This window comes from Acomys minous (assembly GCF_964271855.1).
Source record: "Acomys minous genome assembly, chromosome: 5".
Taxonomy (NCBI): Eukaryota; Metazoa; Chordata; class Mammalia; order Rodentia; family Muridae; genus Acomys; species Acomys minous.
In genome coordinates, this window is record NC_140494.1 from 82528085 (window position 1) to 82553004 (window position 24920).

At 37.0% G+C, this 24920-nt stretch overlaps 1 protein-coding gene across 1 annotated transcript; it reads left to right on the plus strand.

The window, feature by feature from the left end:
• Window positions 1–19775: 19775 nt before the first annotated feature.
• On the plus strand, window positions 19776–20714 carry LOC311598223 (olfactory receptor 7G2-like; the record flags this gene model as incomplete). Its single annotated transcript, XM_084783239.1, has 1 exon — window positions 19776–20714. The coding sequence occupies one exon, from the start codon at window positions 19776–19778 to the stop codon at window positions 20712–20714; it is 939 nt and encodes a 312-aa protein (XP_084639365.1).
• Between the last annotated feature and the right edge of the window lie 4206 nt (window positions 20715–24920).

The following is a 24920-nucleotide window of genomic DNA, read 5'->3' on the forward strand; positions in this document are numbered from 1 at the left end:
ATGAGGGAAAATATGAAGGGATGGGAAAGCAAAAGGCATATTCGGTAAAAAGAGGGTGAAGAAAAACAGAAACTAGTGGAAAAGGAAAGCCAGTAAAATCAGGAAGAGTCAATAAGTTCTATCCTTTTGGAAAGGATTCCAGACCTGACTGAACAGATGGGCAAAGTGCAAAAGAAAGTTGAAAGGCTGGAAAGGCAGACAATTCCTTTGGTAAAAAGGAGTGAAGAAAGGCAGAAACTACAGGAACAGGAACGCAGATAAACAAAAAGGTCTTTGGAGGATAATGTTCCAATGAAGAAACCCTCCAAAGTCACTCAGACAACCTCAGCTTTTGCAGATAGTTTAAGACAAGTGTCTGCTCAAAATGATGCTGAGGGTTATGATGAACTGGCATGGTGCCCAATACATATGCTGGATTTAAAAGATTTTAAGGAATCTGTTGTCAGATATAGGATGCAATCCACTTTCACTAGACAAATGCTGAATAATTGGGCCATGCAGCATAGACTTGTTCCCCAAGATTGGAAACGTGTGATTTCTGCAGTACTAGAAGCAGCACAACAATTACAATGATTGTTATGTTTGTAAAATGAGGTCATGAGAATAGAACAAGAAAATATGAGAAAAAAAATCAGTATTGATAAAGATCAGTTGCTTAGTAAAGGGCGATATACTGACTTAAAAGAATAAATTCAATTTGAAGATAGAGTAATTAAACAGTGTTGTGCTGCTGCGTTAAGACTTGGGAGCTGGTAGAAGAGCATTGTAAGTTAACCATTAAATTTTTAAGGTATTTCAAGGGTCTAGGGAAGACTTTACAGAAGTTTTACAGAGATTAGGACCCACTATGAGTAAAGTTATAGCAAATTCTGAGATGAAATAGGCACTGAAACTAATCATGACATATGAAAATGCAAATCATGAATCTAAGAGGGCAATTAGACCATTAAAGGACATTAGATAAATGTGTTTTTAAAAGATAGTTAATATTAACTGTCAGGAGTATCACAACAATATTGTAGGACAAGCTATAGCCTGAAGTCCCAGATATCATAACACACAATGCTTTAATTGTGGTAAAATTGAGGATGTACAAAGAAACTGTAGAGATGAAGGTTCCAGACCTCAGAATAACTAGGGCAATAACCTGTTAGAAAATGTATGTTGTGGGAGAGGACAAGGAACATCTATCCATAATGGTAATGAGGTGCCAAGAGTTCCAGGGTATGGTTGCTGTGGGAAAGGAAAACATTGGTCTAGGGATTGTCATTCTAAAAGAGATGTACTAGGAAATATCTTGACAACAGGAAATGACAGAAGAGGCCCATCAGCTCGGGGCCCCACCAACCAGATTTCCCTGGCCAGTCCAGAGGTAACAGACCCACAGGAAAATGGGAATTAAGTATTGGTGACCTAAAGCATTCTACTGAAGGCAGTACAGCCTTGAACCTGGCTTCAGATATTTTTCTTACACTATCTCCACAGGTTGAATGCTACAAATTAAGTACTAGTATTTTTAGGAGGGAATGGTTCTAGGAAGAAGTAGACTGACTTCTTATGGTCTTATTTTGCATCCTGGTATAATAGATGGGGATTGTAATGAGGAAATAAAAGTAATGGCATGAGTAAAGAAGGAGATGCAAATTATGCCAGGGATAGAATTGCTCAACTGTTACTTTTCCTTACATCAAGGACAAAGCCTCTCCACTGGAGAGTACAGGTGCATTCGGAAGCACAGGGACACATGTGTTCTGGCAGGCAATGGTTAATGATCAGAGACCTAAATTAAGTATGCAAATGAATGGTGTTAAAATAGGATTGGTTGACACAGAAGCAGATGTCTCAATCATGTCTCAAAAGTTTTGGAAACCAAATTGTCCACTGCAGGTTTATACAGAAATAATAGGAATTGGTAAATTATCTCAAATAAAACATAGGGTGTATTGGCTTATGTGTGTGGGACCAGAAGGGCAGACAGGGAAGCTGAGACTCTATGTGGCTGGCATACCCATAAATCTATGGGGAAGAGATCTTTTATAATGCAGATTAATATTCATGCAATTACAGAGATAAATAATGTGGAAACTAGGGGTGAAATTGTACATGCTTCTGGGAAGGATATTAATACAAGTAATCAGGAGTGACCACAAGCTATGCCTATTGTACAAACTCAGAACTTCTCAGGTAGAGAGTGTCCAAATTTATAAGAGGGGCCACTGCTGAGGTACCAACAGCCTTTCTCCTAAGATATGGTTTCAAGCAGACCTATATGGCATGAGTAGTGGCCTTTAATAAAATAAAAATTACAGTCACTTGACTATTTAGTAAAAGAGCAGCTGGAGGCTCAGCATATAGAAGAATCTTCTAGGCTCTGGAATTCCCCTGTGTTTGGAGTAAAAAAGAAGTCAGGCAGCTGGAGGATAATAATGGATTTGGGAGCAGTAAATAGTAATTCAACCAATGGGTGTGGGACAGCCTATAATTCCTTTACCTTTCTCATTGCCCAAGTCTTGGCCTATAATAGTAATCGACTTAAAAGGTTGTTTTTTTCATAATACCTTTGCATGAGAAGGATAAGGAATATTTGCTTTCTCAGTGCTTACTCTGAGCAGTAGTGGTCCAATGAAGAGATATCGTTGGAAGGTACTTCAACAGGGAATGTTGAATAGCCCAACCTTATGCCAATATTTTGTGCAACAACCGTTATAAATAATCCATAAGTGGTTTCCTCAATCTATCATTTACCATTACATGGATGATATTTTTTGGCCAATTCTGATCCTACTATTTTAGAAAAAATGTTTAAGTAAACACAAAGAATTCTGCCAAGCTGGAGATTACAGACTGCTATAAAAAATACAAAGAGGAGATTCAATTACCTACTTAGGCTAGACGAAACATTCTACCACAAAAGGTATAGAGCTGTAGAGATCAATTACAAACTCTTAATGACTTTCAAAAATTAATGAGAGATATTAACTGGTTAAGGCCTACAATGGGACTAGCTATCTATGAGTTAAGTAACTTGTTTCATACATTACAAGGGGATGCTGATTTAAATAGTCCATGATGTCTAACAGCTGAAGCAGAAAAGGAGTTAATTCCAGTAGAATAAAACTGCAAAAGGAATATATGAATATAATTGATTATAAACTTGGTTACATTTTTGTTATTTTGCCTTCAATGCATTCTCCTACTGGTCTTCTTATGCAAAGGGAAGATAGAATCACAGAATGGATATTCCTAGCAAATAAACAAAGCAAAAAAATGAAAACATACATAGAAAAATTCTGAATTGATTACAAAAGAAAGACTAAGATTGCCCCAAATGTCAGGGATGGACCCAGTGGAAGTTATAGTGCCTCTTACTAATTCTGAGATTATGTCATTATGCGTAATTAATGGATATTGGCAAAGAGCTTGTGGTAACTATTTAGGAGAAATTAATAACATATACCCGAAAAGCAAATATAAACAGCTTATAAAAATAAACAATTGGATTCTCTAAGTATTATAAAAAAGATGCTGATTCCAGAGGCATCCACCTTCTATACTGATGCAAATAAATTGTGTATGACTGGTTATAAGTCTGAAAAAAACAACTAAGATGATTAAAAGCTCATTTACCTCAGTTCAAAAATCAGAACTGTATGTAATCCTTATGGATTTGTTAGATTTTCTTGAATCTCTTAATATAATTACTGACTCTCAATATGCTGAAACAGTTGTTTTGCATATAGAAACTGCTGAATTTACTCTTCACAACTCAGAATAACTACATTATTGATAGAACTATAGCAGGTCATCAGAAGTGGAAACTATCCCTTATATATTACTTATATTCAATCCCATACAAGTTTACCAGGTCCATTGGCACAAAGAAATGAAGAAATCAGCCAATTATTAATAGGAAATGTGTTTGAAGCCTCAAAATTTAATGTAAAACATCATATTAACGGTAAGGGTTTGAGGAAAAGAATCACTATCACTTGACAACAAGCCAGAGAAATAATTAATAGGTGTCCTACATGTTCCGTGTATAATCAAATCCCATTACCTGCTAGAATTAACCCTTCAAGTGCCAATAGGAATGAAATCTGGCAGACAGATGTATTTCATTTTGCAGAGTTCGGAATGTTGAGGTATGTGCATCATACAATTGATACCTATTCAAGTTTTCAATGGGCAACTGCCTTAAGGTCTGTGTAATTACCCATTTATTAGAAAGAATGGCAATTATGGGAATCCATGCATAAATTAAGACTGACAATGGTCCTGTATATGTGTCTGTTTAGATGAAAATTTTTTTACATATTATAATATAAAGCACATTACTGGTGTACCTCACAATACGACAGGGCAAGCAGTTGTGGAAAGAGCTAATTATATCTTAAAATAAATGCTTATTAAGCAAAAAGAAAGGGTAAGAACCCCTAAGGACAGATTAAATAATGCTCTAATGACTTTAAATTTTCTTAACGTTGGTGATGAAGGGACCACAGCTGCTGAGAGACATTGAACTATAGAAAAAAACTGAGGAACTAGGACAACCACTATTCTATAAGCTTTGTCAACTCTGAACTGGACACCAGCAATAGTTTTCAGATAGGGCTGAGGTTATGTTTATGTCTCTGCTGGGAGTGAAAAAGCATGGTTACCAATGACACTTATAAAGATTAGATCTGAACAGGAAAGACCTCTTTGTACCTAAAATCTCGCAAGGGAATCTAAAGAGCTACCTGGTCCTTTTAAGATGACATTCTTTCATACAGTTTGGAGATATAATGGCCTCTTCTAGCCTGTTGGTGTCCATGCAAGCAGAGCACTCTATAATTTGTACACCTTGCCTGTTCCATATATATACCTATGCTAATAATTTCAAAAATTTGCTTATTTTCAGAGCAAAAACAGGACAATGATGAAGACAAAGCAAGCAGCCTAGGTGATTCAACCTCAAAGACTGCTCTGGTGCAACGAGCAGGGTGACTTGAATACTGTTTCCTTGACAATTTATATATTTACAGATATACCCTTGCTAATAATTTTAAATTTTGCTTATTTTAGGGGGAAAAACCAGGACAATAATGAAAACTGAACCTCTGCCTCTGGCACTACTGTTTCTTCAAGAAATTGCATGCATGCAAACATTAAAAAGGGCTAGCCCAAAGGATTGATCCTAAAAAGATTGGACAAAACTGATACAGCTAGCTTTTCCAATGCTTGGCCAATAGTCTGTTTTTTTTCTAAAGGGTACTAAAAAGATCGTTTTTTACCTTCAGACAACAAAAAGTAATTTTGAAAACAAGACACTCTCATTCCCCATAGGTGGGGTAGGGTTTTTTTGTGTGTTATCAATGTTCATTTTTGCCTAAGAGGGTTAACTGTAAGTTAATAAAGGTTTCATTTTGGGATTATTTTCTTCTATCCTTCCTTCTCTCTTATATTTCTATCCCATCTAACACTAGGGGGAAAAGAGAGAAGGAGGGGAGGATATAGATTTATAGAATAAAAGGTAGATTATTGAATCTACTAGCCTCAAATATCTTACATTGCTATTGTTAATTGATGAAAATTTAAGACTACTATTTTATTCAACTTTTGCTTTATGTATTGTATGTTGTATGTCAATAAATTTTTATTGTATATTGTATGCTAATAGAAACTTAAGATCGATTTATTCAGCATTTACTTAATATGTTACTCATGTGCAACTCATTTGAAAAGGTGATGTCTTATAAAAGCTAAATGTTATAACCTGTTCAGGATGATGAGATAAAAGTAAGTATGTAGTTACCTATAAATTTTACTAGATACTAAATTACTTAATCACAAAATACATTTTATTTAGTTTCTTGTGTATGTCTTCAAAGAAGTAGATTGATAATTGTAAGAATAGATAGAAAGATGATCTTCAAACACTTCAGAGATCCACAGATTATGGCATTTAATGATAAAGTGCTTTTCTGACAGAGAGTGACATCCTTTCCTGGTGGCATCTCCAGTCTACATAAATGAAGATGAGGGCATCAAGAGATGAGGGTGGCAGAATAGCCACTGGACAGAGGAACAGCTCTTATCCCTGCTGCTGATGACAGACTAATTGTCTGCTATTATAAGAGTGATTCTGAGAAGTTGATTGTCCAGCTTTGCCAAGACTAGGTAGGCCAGTCCTCCAGGATTCCTGCTTGACAGAACAGTTTGTTGGATGTTACAGGCCAGCAGGGCTGAAGACTGAATGTGCCAACAATGGAGGGAATCCGATGACTGTCCAAGTGGTCAGCTCTCTCTGTTCTATCTACATATGGAAGTTGTTCACCTGCACTTCCTTTACATTAGATAACATTTCTTTCTTGGGTCTCTGATGGGATTGAAGACTAGATAGTGACAGTATTACTATAAGTTTTAGTTTAAGAATTAAAAACACGACCAAAGGCGGTGTTAAGAATAGGGACCCTCGAGGGGATTCCAAGATGGCGTCGACCAGTAGGCACCATAGCTGATCTTCTCCGAGGAGACCAGGGACTTGAATGGAACCACAGACTGCTGGATTTTGAGAACTGTAGGTGAGTGGGGCCCCAAACTCCACAGACCACCAGGGGTCCAACCCCGGGACAAGCGACAGCCCCGAGGGCTAAACGCACTCCACAAACTCTGAAAAGGAATACACAATCAAGCTGTAGCCAGCACAAAAAACCCAAATTCACCATTTGGGGAGGAGATTTTCCGGAGCCCCAAGCCTGAGGAGTCTCAGCGAATAGGGTGAAACTACCATTGATCCTCTACATCCACACCACGCCAAACTGCGGAGGGCTCCTGCCTAACCCGGGTGGAAACACAGGTGGCGAGTCTCACCAAAAACAACTAGAACTGGGGACCGCGTCCGCGTCCTGCGCTCAAGCTGAAGCCAGACACAAAGGATTGACCCTGCAAACTGGGGCAGTTAGAAACTGGCGTGGTCTGTTCCCACAGCCCAGTGGGTCCGCCCACGTTATAGGGAGCCGAGGGTCACGCTTGCAGGGACTAACTACTGCCCTAAAGGGAACTGGCAGTACTCCAGCAGGAGATTCACGTCAGCAGTCTGAACCGCCTTTGGCGCCAGCTACGTGGCCCGGCTGCCAGCAATCCCCAAACAACTGAACTAACTGGGTCCATCTCTGTGGGCCCGCGACAGATCCACCCAGGTTATCGGGAGCCGTGGGTCTTACTGGCAGGGAATAACAGCTGCCCTAAGGCGACGCACTCTACCTTTCTCTAGCAGAAAGGGAAAATACAGGAGATTTGTCGCCAGCCGAGGGGACGAGCTGCTGGCTCTGACTGGGCTCTCCCCGAACAACAGACCTAGCAGGGGTCATTCTTGCGCGCCCTCATTAGGACCGCCCACGTTATCCGGAGCTGTGGGCCTTGCTGGCAGGGAATAACTGCTGCCTTAAAGCGTCTGGGAGCGGTCTAAGCGGCTTTTGTCGCCAGCCACAGGGACGATCTGCTGGCTCTGACTGGGCTCTCCCTAGCTGTATCCCACAATAGAGGGAGCTGTGGCTCATGCGTGCAGGGTATAACTGCTAATTTATAGCAAGCTGGGAGTGGCCTGGCATACAGGGGCGTGGAAACTGCTACCTCCTCAGATACTGCCAGTGGCCTGAAACCGTATGGTTACAGGCACAGATCCTGTAATCTCCAACAGGCAGATCCTAGCTGTGTCAGCTCATGCAGACCCAGCAAGAACTCCCAAATTCATGGGAAAGTCTGGACGCTCCTACAGAGTGTAGAGGCAGAGCTAAAAGACAGCTACAACCCAGAAGATCTGATCCACCTGGGGTCTTGGCTACAAAGCAACAGGAAAGACAGACAGCTGGGATCAACCTACACAACCAGAGAGCTTGTGTGCTGACCTTACTCTAGATCCCAATACTGCTGACTTGAGATACAGCAGTAAGGGGAAAAGGCCCAAACAGAAACCTACTTCGCGGGACTCAGCCTGGAGCCTAAGGTGTTGAGAAAAATCTACAGGAGTAGAATCTGAATCACCAGCCTGGTCCAGGGAAGTACTCCCTGTTCCCCACAGGTAAGGGCACCCTACCTATAAGCAGACATCAACTACCCACTCCCAAACAGGGAAGGTCACTACAAACCACCTCCCAACATTAGATTCACCAAAATGACAAGGGGACAACGAAAGAATGCTAACAAAAACCAAAACAGGATGGCATCTCCAGATCCCAGCAATCCTAATGAAAACAACCTGGAGAACCCAACATCAATGGATATACATGAAAACCACCTCAAATCCTTAGTAAGTAAGATGATATTGGAAGAATCAAATAAATTTTGTAAACAAATGCAGGAGGAAGCAAACAAGAGGGCTGATGACTTAAAAGAGTCATATAAAGAGGCATTTGAAGAATTTCAGAAAAACACAAATAACCAGATGAAGGAAATTATTAAAACAGTTCAAGACCTGAAGATAAAAATGGAAGAAATCATAAAAGAACGCACGGAAGAAAAACGCGATCGAGAAGCATCAGAAAAGAAAGCAAACATCTCAGAGGTGGCCTTATCTAACAGATTGCAAGAAATGGAAGAACGAATATCAGGACTTGAAGATACAATCGCACAATTGGAAACAATCATCCAGGATAATGCTAAATCTGAAAAGTTCCTGACACAAAGCGTTCATGAAATAAAAGACAACATGAAAAGACGAAACTTGAGAATAATAGGGATAGAGGAAAGAGAAGGCAACCGACTCCACAGCCCAGAAAATATCTTTAACCGAATAATAGAAGAAAATTTCCCCAATTTGAAGAAGGAGATGCATACGAACATACAAGAGGCCTACAGAACACCATATAGAATAGACCCAAAAAGAAAATCTTCCCGCCACATAATAATAACAACACAAAATATACAGAACAAGGAAAAAATATTAAAAGCGGCAAGAGAAAAAGGACGAGTAACATATGAAGGCAAACCTATCAGAATCACTCCTGACTTCTCAGCAGAGACCATGAAAGCCAGAAGGGCCTGGACAGAGGTTCTGCAAATGCTAAGAGAACACAGATACCAGGCAAGACTACTATATCCAGCAAAATTATCAATAACCATTGGAGGTGAAGACAAGATATTCCATGAAAAAAACAAATTCACACAGTACCTAGCAACAAATCCAGCTTTACAGAAGTTACTAGAAGGAAAACTCCACCCCAATTGGTCAAACTACAACCAAAAATACATAAGAAATAAATAACTACACCATTGCAAAATCACAACTTCACAAAAACTCAATTGTTACAAATACCAAAAATGAAGGGACTTACCAATCACTGGTCATTAATATCTCTCAACATTAATGGTCTCAACTCTCCAATTAAAAGACACAGACTAACAGAGTGGATGCATAAACACGACCCAACATTCTTCTGCATTCAAGAAACACATCTCAACCACAAGGACAGACATTGCCTCAGAGTAAAAGGTTGGGGAAAAATATTCCAAGCAAATGGTCACAAGAAACAAGCTGGGGTAGCTATTCTAATATCTAATAAAATAGACTTTCAACCAAAATTAGTCAAAAGAGACAAGGATGGTCACTTCATACTTGTCAAAGGTAAAGTCAACCAGGAAGACATCACGATTTTGAACATCTATGCTCCGAATACAAGGGCTCCAACATTTGTAAAAGAGTTATTAACAAAGCTTGCCCCATTCATCGATACCCACACATTAATAGTGGGAGACTTCAACACCCCACTTTCACTCAAGGATAGGACTTTGATTTCAAAACTAAGCCGGGAAATAACCTCATTAACCAATGTCATGAATCAAATGGATCTAACAGATATCTACAGAACTTTCCACCCAAACGCAAAGGAGTATACCTTTTTCTCAGCACCCCATGGAACGTTCTCTAAAATTGATCACATAGTTGGTCATGAAGCAAACCTCAACAGATACAAGAAGATTGAAATAATACCTTGTATCTTATCAGATCACCATGGTCTAAGGCTGGACTTCAACAACAATAGAAATAACAAAAAGCATACCAACACGTGGAAACTAAACAACTTTCTGCTTAATGACACATGGGTCACGGAAGAAATAAGGGAAGAAATAAAAGACTTCCTGAAATTCAATGAAAATGATGGAACAACATACGCAAATTTGTGGGACACATTGAAAGCAGTGCTAAGAGGAAAATTCATAGCACTAAGTGCCTTTAAAAAGAAAATGGAATCATCCCACATAAACAACCTAACAACACATCTGGAAGCCCTAGAAAAAAAAGAAGCAGAAACACCCAAGAGGAGTAGACGCCTGGAAATAATCAAACTCAGGGCTGAAATCAATAAATTAGAAACAAAGAGAACAATCCAAAGAATCAACAAAACCAAGAGCTGGTTCTTTGAGAAAATTAACAAGATAGACAAACCGTTAGCCAATCTAACTAAAAGACAAAGAAACGCTATCCAAATTAACAAAATCAGAAATGAAAAGGGAGACATAACAACAGACACTGAAGAAATACAAAGAATCGTAAGAACCTACTTCAAAGACATTTATGCCACAAAATTTGAAAATTTAAGGGAAATGGACAAATTTCTCGACCGATTCCATTTACCAAAATTGAACCAAGACCAGATAAAAAAATTAAATAGCCCTATTTCGCCTATAGAAATAGAAGCAACCATTGATAGTCTTCCAACCAAAAAAAGCCCAGGGCCAGATGGTTTCAGCGCAGAATTCTACCAGTCCTTCAAAGAGGAGCTAATACCGATACTATTCAAGCTATTCCGAAAGATAGAAATGGACGGAATATTACCAAACTCCTTCTATGAGGCCACAGTCACATTGATACCTAAACCCCACAAAGAGCCAACAAAAAAAGAGAATTTCAGACCAATTTCTCTTATGAACATTGATGCAAAAATACTCAACAAAATACTCGCAAAGCGAACACAACAGCATATCAAAGACATCATTCACCATGACCAGGTAGGCTTCATTCCAGGAATGCAGGGATGGTTTAACATACGGAAATCCATCAATGTAATCCACCATATAAACAAACTGAAAGAGAAAAACCATATGATCATCTCTTTAGATGCAGAAAAAGCATTTGACAAAATCCAACACTCATTTATGTTTAAAGTTCTGGAGAGATCGGGAATACAAGGCACTTTTCTAAACACAATAAAGGCTATATACAGCAAACCAATAGCCAACATTAAATTAAATGGAGAGATACTCAAGGAAATCCCTCTAAAATCAGGGACCAGACAAGGCTGCCCACTTTCCCCATATCTCTTTAATATAGTTCTTGAAGTTCTAGCCAGAGCAATAAGACATCAAAAGGAGATCAAGGGGATCCAAATGGGAAAGGAAGAAGAAAAATTATCCCTATTTGCAGATGATATGATAGTGTATATAAGTGACCCCCAAAATTCCACCAGAGAACTCCTACAGCTGATAAACACCTTCAGCAAATTGGCAGGATACAAAATAAACTCAAAAAAGTCAGTAGCTTTCCTATATACAAATGACAAACAGGCAGAGGAAGAAATTAGAAAAATTACTCCCTTCACGATAGCCACAAGCAATATAAAATATCTAGGAATAACCCTAACCAAGCAAGTGAAGGATTTATTTGAAAAAAACTTTAAACCTCTGAAGAAAGAGATTGAAAATGACATCAGAAGATGGCGGGATCTACCTTGTTCATGGATTGGAAGAATCAACATAGTAAAAATGGCCATCTTACCAAAAGCAATTTACAGATTCAATGCAATCCCTATCAGAATACCTACTAAATATTTTGAAGATATTGAAAGAACAATTCTCAACTTCATATGGAGAAACTAAAAGCCCAGAATAACAAAAACAATCCTATACAATAAAAGATCCGCTGGAGGAATCTCCATACCTGATCTCAAGTTGTACTATAGAGCAACAGTAATTAAAACAGCATGGTACTGGCACAGCAATAGGCTAGTGGATCAATGGAATCGAACTGAAGACCCAGAGATGAATCCACACACATTTGCTCACCTGATTTTCGACAAAGAAGCCAAATCCATTCAATGGAAAAACGACAGCATCTTCAACAAATGGTGCTGGTCTAACTGGATGTCTACATGTAGAAAAATGAAATTAGACCCATATTTGTCACCATGCACAAAACTCAAGTCCAAGTGGATTAAAGACCTCAACCTAAAACCACAGACATTAACCCAGTTAGAGGAAAAAGTGGGGAAGAGTCTGGAACTCATAGGCACAGGAGACAACTTCTTGAACAGAACACCAACAGCCCAGGCCTTAACATCAACAATTAATAAATGGGACCTCATGAGGCTGAGAAGCTTCTGTAAGGCAGGTGACACTCTCAAGAGAACAAAGAGACAGTCTACAGACTGGGAAAAGATCTTCACCGACTCTTCATCTGACAAAGGTCAAATATCCAAAATATATAAAGAACTTAAGAAATTAAACACCACCAAACCAAATAACCCAATAGAGAAATGGGGCGCAGAGCTAAACAGAGAATTCTCAACAGAGGAATATCAAATGGCTGAGAAACACTTAAAGAAATGCTCGACCTCCTTAGTCATCAGAGAAATGCAAATCAAAACGACACTGAGATTCCATCTTACACCCATCAGAATGGCTAAGATCAATAACTCAACTGACACCTCATGCTGGCGAGGGTGTGGAGAAAGAGGAACACTCCTGCATTGCTGGTGGGAATGCAAACTAGTACAACCACTTTGGAAAGCTATCTGGTGCTTTCTCAGAAAAATGGGAATAGGGCTTCCTCAAGACCCAGCTATTCCACTCCTTGGAATATACCCAGAGGATGTACTACTACACAACAGGGACATATGCTCAACCATGTTCATAGCTGCCTTATTCATAATAGCCAGAACTTGGAAACAACCTACGTGTCCCTCAATAGAAGAATGGATAAAGAAACTGTGGTACATTTACACTATGGAATACTACTCAGCTATTAAAAACAAGGAATTTCCAAAATTTGTGGACAAATGGATTGAACTAGAAATTGTCATAATGAGTGAGTTCACACAGAAGCAAAAAGAGCTAAATGGTATATACTCACTTATATCGAGACACTAGTCCAAGGTGTACATCCCCATGAAAATCTGTACCTACCAGGATAGTGGGTAAGAGGGGAGGACATCCTATTGAAACTTTAGGTGTGAGAAGCCTGGGAGAAAGAGGAAATGGAAGGATCCAGTGGGTCCTGGAAAACTACAGGCGAGTCTGGGCCCTGGGGTCCTCCGCAAACTGTGGCAACAGCCAAGGAAAAAATAGGCAGTAAAACCTTGAACCCCTACCCGGACTAGCCGATGGACATTCTCCACTGTTGAGTGGAGAAGGAGATCTAACTTTCACACAAACTCTGGTGCCCCATATTTGAACATGTCCCTTGGACGGAGATGCCTGGTGACACTCAGAGGAAAGATAATAGGTCACCAAGGAGAGACTTGATACCGTATGAGCATATTCAGGGGAAGGAGGTCTTCCTCAGACACAGACTTAGGGGAGGGGAGGGGAATAGGGGGGAAGTGGGAGGAAGGGAGGAATGGGAGGATACATGGGATGGGCTAACAACTGAGATGTAATATGTATAAATTAATAAAAATGTATTTAAAAAAAAGAATTAAAAACACATTTATAGATTGATAATTGTGATTACTAATGAAGATACCTTAGAAAACTTTAGACAACAGGAAAGGACTCTTTTGGAGAGGCTAGTGGAATACTTTCTCCAAGGTTAACAACTACAAAAGGACTAGGTTATGTACTTGATACCTGGTGATTCTGTGTATATGTATATTTATGTATACAGTTCTCAATTATTTTTTAAAATAAAAGGGGGATGTGTGAAAGAACATGACTGAGTCCCAGGTGAAAGTAGTAGAAGGGGGGCTTTGCACCATTGACAGACCTCTGAGATCCCACTGAGAGAAGCACCTGTGATAGACAGAGAGGAGCCCTTTGGGCCCAGGACACCAGCTGGGCAGAGAGATGAGAGAGATACTGATTGCTTCTATCAGGGAGAGGATCTGTGTGCAGTCCTGGAGATGCTAAGGCATTTACCCCAATGAAGTGATACCTGGAAGGTTGTCTTTTTCTCCTTAACCTCCTTTCCCTCCTGTTTAGGATAGTCTGGTTATAAGGAAGATACCTTTGTTTAATAATTTCATAGTAAAGTCTAATTGTTAAGGAACCAGAGACAACATTTTTCTTTATGCCTGTCTTGACCCATGTTTTATTCAGTAGAGAGTTGTTCTGTTTACAGGTGTTTGTAAGCTTTTTGGTATTTACTTTGTTGTTGATACCAAGCTTTGATCGGTGGTGGTCAGCTAGTATGCAAGGTATTTTTCTTTTATTGTTGGATATTTGCTTTGTGTTTGATTATGTGGTCAATTTTGGGGACAGTTTCATGAAGTGCTGAGACAAAATTCTATCCTTTTCTGTTTGGGTGATGTTGAAATAACCAGTTGGCTTCATCTAGTCCCAGCATTTTTCTGTTTAGTTTCTGTCTGAATGGCCATTTTATTGGCAAGACTGAGGTATTGAAGTCTTCCACTACCACTATGTGATAGTCAATTTGTTTGAAGCTATAGAAGTTTTTCTTTTACAAACATGGGTGCACTTATGTTTGGAACATAAATGTTAATGATTAAAATGCCATATGGGTAGTTTTTTTCGTTTAATAAATATGTGGTGTCTTTCCCTATCTCTTCTAATTTCCTTTTGTTAGATGTCTGTTTTTTCAGATGTTAAAATTGTGACACCAGCTTGTTTCTTGGGTTCATTGTCTTGAAATATCTTTTTACACCCCTTTACACTGAGGCGATACCTATTCTTGCCTCTAAATTTTGTTTCTTGTATGAAGGGGAAGTATGCATCCTGTTTGTGGAGCCATTCTGTTAGTCTCTGACTCTTTTTCAGAGAATTGATGCCACTGATATTGCGAGATGCCAGAGAGCAATGAGTGTTGATGACTGTTACCTTGTTGTTTGTTTATTTTTTGTGTTGAGGGCAGAGGTGTTTGCTCTCCTTCTTTTGACTTTGTTAGTCTGGGATTATTTATTTTGTAATTTTACCTCTTTACTTTGGGGTTTTCCTTTCAGCACCTTTTGTAGCGATGAATTTGCTTCTATAATCTATAGAATGTACAGGCATTTCTGTCTTTTAGAATCTCCATTAAAAAGTCAATTATAATTTTAAATAGTCTGCATCTATATGTTACTTGGTCTTTTTCTCTCGCAATTTTTAATATTTATTTTTGTTCTGAACATTTTCTCTTTTAATTATTATGTACTGAAGGAACTTTCTTTTCTGGTACAGTTTATTTGATGACATATGTGGTTTGTGGGCCTTTACATTCTTTAGGAAATTTTCTTTTATGATTTTGTGGAGAATATTTTCTGTGCCTTTGACACAGAATAATATTCCTATTATTCTTAGACTTTGTCTTTAAATACTGTCCCAGGTTTCCTGTGTATTTTGTTATAAAAGTTTTCTAGACATAATATTTTTTGACTGTTGAATCCATTTCTTCTATCATTTCTTCAATGTCTGATGTTTTTCTTCCTTCTTATTTTAATCTGTTTGTAAAGCATGCCTCTGTGTTTCTTCTTTGAGTTTCTAAATTTTTAATTTAGGGATCTCCATCAGTTTGGATTTTCTTTATTCTATTTCCACTTTTAGGTCTCTAGTGCTTAGTTAATTTCCTTCTACTGTTTGTGCTTCCATGAATTTCTTTAAAGGATTCATTCATTTCCTTCTTTTTTTTTTTCATGACAAATTTTATTCATATTTTTATTTTATTTTTTTACTTTATTAATTTATTCTTGTTATATCTCAATGGTTCATTTCCTTCTTAATGACTTCTATCCCGTTCATAAAGGCTTTTAAGGGACTTTTACTTTTTGCTTCCAAGACGTTGGTATATTTATGCCATGATGTGGTAGTGTTGCTGCGATTTGTTGGAGACATTGTCCTAGCCATCACTGATTATGTTTTTCTGCTAGAGTCTAACGCATCTGGGATTGGGAAAATTGGATTCTAGGTGTTGATGTCTTGGGTTTTGGAGGTGGTGTGCATTTTGTTTCTTGCTTTTTGTTTTCTCTGTGGTTATGAGAAGATTGTGGTGGATGTGTGTTGCCTATAGAAAAATCATCAGGGGTACCGATAAGTGTCGGCGATGGGGTTCTCAGTAATGTTTATGAGTATTGGTACCAGAGATTTTCAAATGGTTATAGGATGAGGATTATGAAATGGCATCACAAGAGTGAGGAAAGCATGCTCTTCCACCAGGATCTGCTTTAGTCCCTTCAAAATGGGGTGCAGAGAGTGAGGAAAGGCAACAGAAAATGTCTGCTACAGAGTCAGAGGTGAGACTGGGGAATTGGACTTCAATGAATGGAGGAAGAGGTAAGATCCACAGTTAGACTATCTGTTTCCCTGCCCATGGTGGCCTGTGTGTTCCCAGGTTCCTGTGTGCAGCTGCTGGAGTTGGGAGTTGGAACAAAATCATGAGCTGAGAGAAAAAAGTTTGGAGAAGAAGATCTGTGAGATAAACTGGAGATGCGTTCAAGAAGGAAGGGAGGGTGCCATATATGCTCTGCTGCAGAGCTGGAAATGAGAGTGTGGGATTATTTGCAGAGCAGAGAGAGAGCTCAGGATCTGAAATTAACCTACCTGCCTCCCTGTCCAGTGGGGCTCATGGGCTCTCAGGAAATGCCTCCTGGAGTTACATGTGGGATAAAGCAATGAGGGGGAAAGGGAGTTTGTGAGAGGTAGATCTGTTGGATCAAGCAGAACTGAAATACCCATGGGGGAAGATGCCACACGTGTTTTGTTCAGGGCTGAGTTTGAGACTAGGGAATTAGATTTGGAGGAATGGAGGGAGAAGTAAAAATCTGCACTATCTTGGCAGAAGTGCTACTTGTGAATTTAGAATCATTATATATGGTGTTGTTTATGATATATATATATATATGAATGTATACTTATATATATTATGTAATATATATCTTTTCTATATGACCATTTTATAACATGGTAGTATATGTATTTTATAATTTAGGAATATTGAAGGATACAGTACTAGTATAAACTATAAATTTTATGTAATTTTTATGCTCAGTAATCACTGGTAAGCCAGATATTAAGAATAAGGTTGTCATTTTTATTTGATTACTCATAATACTTTTTAAGTTGTTCAGTATAACATAGATGGCCCATCTATTTGCCAAAATCTATGTATATTGTTTGAATATATTATCCCTTCTTATTTGTATAGTCAATATATTTTCTAATCCTTATATTAGTAAGAAAAATATTTAAAATACTTTAATTATTTTATTTATATTTTGAAATTATAATTACATTATCTTCCTGCCGCTTCCTCTCTCCAGACTTCTAGTCTTAAGTATGGTATTACAATAATCGCTCCTTTACAGAAAGGACCAAGATATGCTGATGTACACAACATACTTTTTATGAATATGTTTAAAAACCGTATAGGATAGATTATATCTTATATTTACCCTACTTTTGTGACATAATCAGCAAAGAAAACTTCTTCTTTAGGTTGTTATTTCCTTAAGGATTCCTACTGTTCTGTTGCCACTTGAGAGCCAAATGGACTCCACTTAATTAGGACTTTCAGAAGCCAAAGCCCAGTGGGCCATTACCAATGCATATATTTAACCTGTAATCATAACTTAACTTAACTGTCTGTGCCAATTAAGTTGGTACAATACTGACAGTAACCTCAGGAATAGTGATTACTGCATAGGAAGCAAAAGTAATCTATTGAAGCTGTGTTTGCAGAAAGAACAGCATCTGATTCTGATTGTGATTCCAGGAAGAGCTGTATGTTATTCCTTAGTGCTAGTATCCAGGTAACCAGAAAGAACCCCTGCTTATGTTCACCTACATTCATTTATTTGAGAAATTTGCGTTCTGCTCATGTATCATACATGACCACTAAAACCAGTTTGAACAGAAGTCAACCCTTTCTTAGTTTTAAAGAGTATTGTAGAATTCCCCATCATTTTCTATACTGTATTGAACAAAGCAAAACTTTCAGTATCCTATATGCAATATATTCTAACATGTGACTTGCAGTGTTATAGTATCCATTGGCAGAAAATATCTGTTTTTGAATTTTTGGTGTGTTTTGACATTGATGAGAAAATCAAAGCTGATGCTGAAATAATGATCTTATTTATGTTTTTATATCAGTCTATAACTATTTAAAATACACAATGTAGAATATCACAATGTAAAAGCAAATAATTATATCAGTTTATCATTAAAGAGCTTTATATAATCCTCTATAAATACACCTTATGTTCCCATATATATGAACATATATTTATATGTATTGATATATTTAATATAAATATATTAAAGCCTCAAAAGTATAAGGAATATTAAATTCAGTTTCAAGATTCTACTCGGAACATGAATATTTTTCATATAATTAAAACAATACATATGCATTGTTTTAATTCTTGTCATATATGTAGTAATAAGTTTTAATTTATTAATTAATGATTGATAGTCAAATATTTAATCACGATACATGCCTTGTAACACATGCTGATATCAAATTGCTATGTCCTAATGGTTATTAAAATTGTCTCAACCTACATTTAAGAAATTATTTTTCTTTAGTTAGTTTTGTTATTTTTAATTACAATTTTTATTTATGTTTGTGAGTGTGTATGTTTTTGTGTGTTTATTTGCATGTCTGTGTATGAATGTGGGCATGTATTTGCCATGGTGTACATGTGGAGGTTAGAAAGCACCTTTTGGATGTTGGTTCCCTTCTTATACCATGTGGGTCTCAGAGTTCAAATCCTGGATGTCAAGCTTTATATAAAGCACCTGTTCCTGCTAAACCACCTTATTAATCATGAACTTGTTAATTCTTGTCGCTAACTATATATCTGAATTACTTTAATTGCTAGCTATTTTGTTGCATGTATGTGAGAATGTTAGCATTGTTCAGCTACATAGAGATGTTTACATTTTTTGTTTTCTATACATACAAGATTCTAAAGTAGAATTTTAGTCCATGTGTCTTACCTTGAAAATGAGGTTATATATTCCAGGATTCTCTATCATTATTTCATTTTCCAAGCATTATTTGCTTCATATTATGAAACTGGAAGGTAGTATATCATTTTCATGTCATTAACAAATTATAAAATCATGATAGGTGCCTCATATATAAAGCTCTGTTTTTTTTTAAGATACTTGCAATGCTCTCATAAAGACTGATGGTGAGTCACAGTCCTGCATATTAAAACACAACTCTTTTTATATAATAATTTCATATTTTTCATACACAAAGGAAGTAATGACACAAAAATTAAAATAATGTACAGCTAACTTGAAACGTTATTGATATTAGTTCTATTTATTTACTCCTATGTTATGAGTCATTTTGTTTGATTTGGGGGGCTTGATTTAGAATTCGGAAACTTTTCTGTCATAAATGTTTTACATAGTTACTATCTAGTGCTTAAATGAGGGAAAAAATAAAACATTCAATAAATTTAATATAACAAAGAAGAGAGCAGAAAAAAACAAAATAAATGATATGACAAGAAAGTGACGAGGGAAATCAAGATTGGAGTTATTTCAAAAGTGAACATTTTTCTATAGTGAGGTACCCTTGGTAAACTTTTTTATGTCTTAATACCTGTTTTTTTCCCACAAGTCTCCTAGACAACATGGAATCCACAAATGAAACACATGCAATAGAATTCCTGCTCTTGGGACTTTCAGATGATCCAGAATTGCAGCCCATTCTCTTTGGACTGTTCCTGTTTATGTACCTGGTCACGTTTATTGGGAACATACTCATCACCCTGACCATCAGTTCAGATTCCCAACTCCATACACCCATGTACATTTTTCTATCCAACTTATCCTTGGCTGACATTTGTATAAGCTCAACCACAGTCCCAAAGATGCTCTTGAACATCCAAACACAGGATCAGAGAATAACTTACACAGGCTGCCTCACTCAGGCCTGCTTTGTCTTGCTTTTTGCTGGGTTAGAAAATTGTTTGCTGGCAGCAATGGCCTATGACCGCTATGTGGCCATTTGTCATCCTCTGCGGTACACAGTCATCATGAACTCACACTTCTGTAATCTACTTATTCTGGTTTCTCTCGTCATTAGTGCTGTCAATGCACTACTGCTCAGTCTCACGGTACTGAAGCTGACTTTCTGCACAGACCTGGAAATCCCCCACTTCTTCTGTGAACTTGCTCAGATCATAAAGCTTGCCTGTTCTGACACCCTTATCAATAATATATTGATTTATATTGCGGCTTTATTATTTGGTGGAATTCCTTTTCTTGGAATTTTTCTGTCTTATACTGAAATTGTCTCCTCTGTTTTGAAAATTCCATCAGGGCAAGGAAGGTATAAAGCCTTTTCCACCTGTGGGTCTCATCTGTCAGTAGTGTCATTGTTTTATGGGACAGGTTTAGGAGTGTACATTAGCTCTGCAGTTACTGAATCACCCAGGAAGACAGCAGTGGCTTCAGTGATGTATTCTATAGTTACTCAGATGCTGAACCCATTTATCTACAGCCTGAGAAACAGAGACATGAAGGAAGCTTTGAGAAAACTCATTGGTAGAATAGCTTCCCTTGTATAATGTCTTATCCTCTCTGGGTATGGATTTACTTGATAGAGTTAAGTCACAATGTCTGGATTTTAAGGGATTCAGAATGATTACATATTATTATTTATTTTTGCCAATGCTTCTAAATGAACAGGTAACATAATGTCTTGCAAGACCCGTGTGTGTGTGTGTGTGTGTGTGTGTGTGTGTGTGTGTGTGTGTGTGTGTGCGCACGTGCGCGCGTGCACACACACACGCAAACACACAAACCCATTATATTTGTATTGTCAACCTGGTTATGTATTGTGACAATCTCTAGAAATAAATTCTAGGCTCTGCCTGAATTTTACTTCAGTGCTACTAAATCTTTCTGAGCTACAGGCCTAAGGTACATAAAGTTTTCTCCTTTGGGGAAAATACATACTAGTAATTTTTATAATGGTCTTCCTACTATCTATGTTTTTAGAATTTTGTATGTGAATAAAATAAAAGAATTTACTTATTAATATATCATAAGTATTTTCAAGCATCAGCATCAAAATTCAACAAGTTTATTTCATGTGTGAAATGCATCAGAAAATTTTTTCTGTGAGTGTTGTTTTGCATGTACCTCATTGTAAACAGAAGATACACAGATATTTTACTTTAAAATATGTTTTAGTTTATCAGTGTTATTGTTAAGAATTCACACCTAATAGGTCTTTTTCTCAAATTCCTGATTCCTTTAATAAAAGCATTTGTAGTTTTGTCTTAAATATGAGGTATGTGATAGCATAGTGTATGCTGTATACCAAATCTCATTCTATACCAAAAATTGTGCACACTGCAGATCTTAATTTAACATTAGTAACCATAATAATATTAACAGAAAATGTAAATGAGCATAAAATGGTACCTGCACACATATCAATGGGCAATGGCAATCCCTAAAATGAAACAGAATGTTGCCAATGTATGATTGATAATAGGAAACATATTATATGAACACAATGTATTTGGTAAGAAACTTTTCTGGATACTGGAGAATTTCAGAACACACACACACACACACACACACACACACACACACACACACACACACACTTATGCCTGATATGGCACCCATAATGAAAGTTATTTTTGAGGAAGATTGGTGAACGAGTAAGATTCTATTATGATCTCTAACAGGTGGATAGTTGAGGAGCTATTTATAGGCATAAGGATGACTCAACAAAGCAGCCACACTAAAATCCATTGCAGCACACATAAATACTCATGAAACCCACAACCCCAAGCTCACTATATGATTTGAAAGAAACAGCATAGTCCTGAGAATAGATGTTTCAGAGTCTATGCACCCAACAACTGTTTTCTTCTTCAATAACCCTGAGGCAGATCTTCTGAATTTTGCAAATTTGAGGATTTCCAGACATGAGAAGCTTGTTTTCTTCCACAGTCTCAGCAGTCTCCCAACTCCACATAGAAGAGAAGTTCCAATGAAGAGGAAACTACTATACAATATAACAGAGAATCACCTACTTTGAAAGCCATCTGAAAAAACATTAATACCACTGCAAAAACATATGGGAAGTAAAGCAGGGAAAACACAGAAAAGTAGTATTTCTTCTTTTTTTATGGTAAGATTTGTAAAAGTGACCTGAACACAGAATGGAAAAAATAAGAGGGATTAGACAGTGTGGAAGAATACAATGAGTACAGGTGCCTGGATTTGAACAGTGTGCGTGGTCTTTCCCCGTAGAAATGTACAAAATTTCTTTTGTATGTGGAAAACATAAATGTTAATTTAAAAACTACAAACAAAGCCTTTCTAAAATTAAATTCTTACTCTAGATGCAGCCTCACTTTCAGTATTTTTTCTAAGAACATCTTGCCAAAGTTATATCTTTGATGTCTTAATTTTACTCACTGCTTTTGCTTTTCAATTCATGAAATAAATGGTTAATCAAATAATACCTCCATCCAGCATGCTTCAAATAAGAGTGGAATATCTGAACCTCTGATGAAAACCACTTCAGAGATGATAACACCTTCAAACATGATGTGGATGGGACTTAGACCTTGCTACAGGAGAAGATTATTTTCACAAAGAAGGCATTGTTAGTTGTTTAGTCACTAACATGTGTCTTTTCTTGAGAAGATTCTTTGAACTGCTAAAGATTTAGATACTTACATTACCTGGAAATTTTCTTTCTTGTTCTAGTGATAGATTAACGCTTAGCTTGACCTCTACTTGCAGTACACTACTCCTCTGTAAGGTGCTTAATTATTGCTGAGTCCTTGGTGCAATGTAACCCAGACTCAGATACAAAATTTATGTGTTCTTTCGTATTGGGAGCCACTGGCTCCTCTCCAAAACTTTAGATATGAGCATATAAAAGTCTGGACTTTTTAGGTACTAATAGGGACACAAATACAAAAGAAAGTAGGAGGAGAGTAAGGGGAAGACCTGGGTACAAGTGATCTGAGAGGATAAATGAGAATATTGGCACTCTTTAGTTATTTGGGAGAGAGGCATATACAGAAAAAGGATGGCAGTGAATAAAATAACAGTGAGAGTACCTAAGGAGCTGTAATGAGCTATACTGTTAATTATCTTTAAAAGAATATTTATATACATAAAATATTTAGTTATACTTATGTATAAATATAAATATATACACATAAAAGGGCATTTATGCACAAGTGGTTCTGTGCATAAATATAAATACAGAGGTTTAATAAAATATTCAGTTATGGAATGACAATGCCATAAGACAAAGGCCACTTAACCAAATCATCAATAACAGACATGAGAAGCCCTCTTCTGAGTCTTCTCTTTCCAAAGGAAAGAGTCAAGTCTTTCCAAAGGAATCTTCAAACATACAGATAATTGATGTTGCACTTGATTATCCCCAAATGTGGAAGGCAAGTCCCTGTTGCAGAAGAAAGCATGTACTTTGGAAACAGTCCTCTGAGCTGGAAGTGGCATGAATGCATCTTTTCTGAAGACTATCTTTCACTGTACCCAAAGGTAGCACATAAACTTCCATAAGAAAGAAGAAATCAACAGCCTCACCCTGCTTTGATGCCCATAACCACATAAATTACCAGCATGACATGAGGTATGATAGTTTTGTATATACAAGGAGCATTAGTGCTACATATATCTTGGCAGTAACAAACAGCTCTCTAAATGTATTAAAAATCCTGCTTATCAAGAGGGAAAACATTCCTGGTACTGAAAAATTTATCATTAAAACCACGAAAATGCTTTATGTGTTATACAGAAATTTGCAAATATCATAGCAGTCGTTATTTTACAAGGAGAGGTGCACAGCTGCTGCCTATTCTTTACTTCTAAATACAATATACATGTATAATTTTAATTATATTTTCATACATGAATAACATTGTTAGTATTCATCCTCAGTTATCCTGCCATATATACCCTGATCAAAAACTGTCTCCCATTCTCTACTTAAATTTAATCTTTCATTACTTTTATGACTGACAGTATTCCTATAATAAAAATGTCATTCAGACTCAAATATCATAATATCTCTGCTCTTTTCTGAGAATACACCCTATATTCATCTCCACATATCATAATTTTTGTAGGAGTATATGAAATGATGTTTAGATATCAAAAGTATAGCCTGGGTTATCTTATATGTATATTACATCTTAGATGTATCATTTTTGTCCCAACATGTAATATAGTGTTTCCTTAAGGAAAATCTTATTCACAAATGAGGAAAATTACAATACAAGCTATTATTTCCATGATCATAATTTCCATGACCATAATTTGGTGTGACATTAATGTAAGCCCTATTATAAAGAATAGATTAGCCAAATGGTTTACACACCTCAGTTTGCATGGTCATGCTTTTATAGAACAACTGGACCATCTATAAAAAACTGTGTCTTAGGAAGAAATGTATTTGGGTAGGAATCAAAGAATCCCTAATTCCTAAAACTGTGCATTCAAAAGTTCTCAAGTACTAATAATGAGTGAAGGGCTTTACATCTTCAATATATGACACAGTATTTATTCCTCTTTGATAAATAGTTGCAGCTGACATGACAAAAGCATTTAGCACAAAACAATTTAAAGCCACTTAAAAACGTAAAATGTGAATTCATAAAATAATGAACCCAATCTGGGTGGGTGGTAACATGATGTCTTAAAGACTGCTTTCCTGAAATTTTTCAGTCATTATTTACTAATGAAATTTCTGTTAGTGTGGATCATAGTTT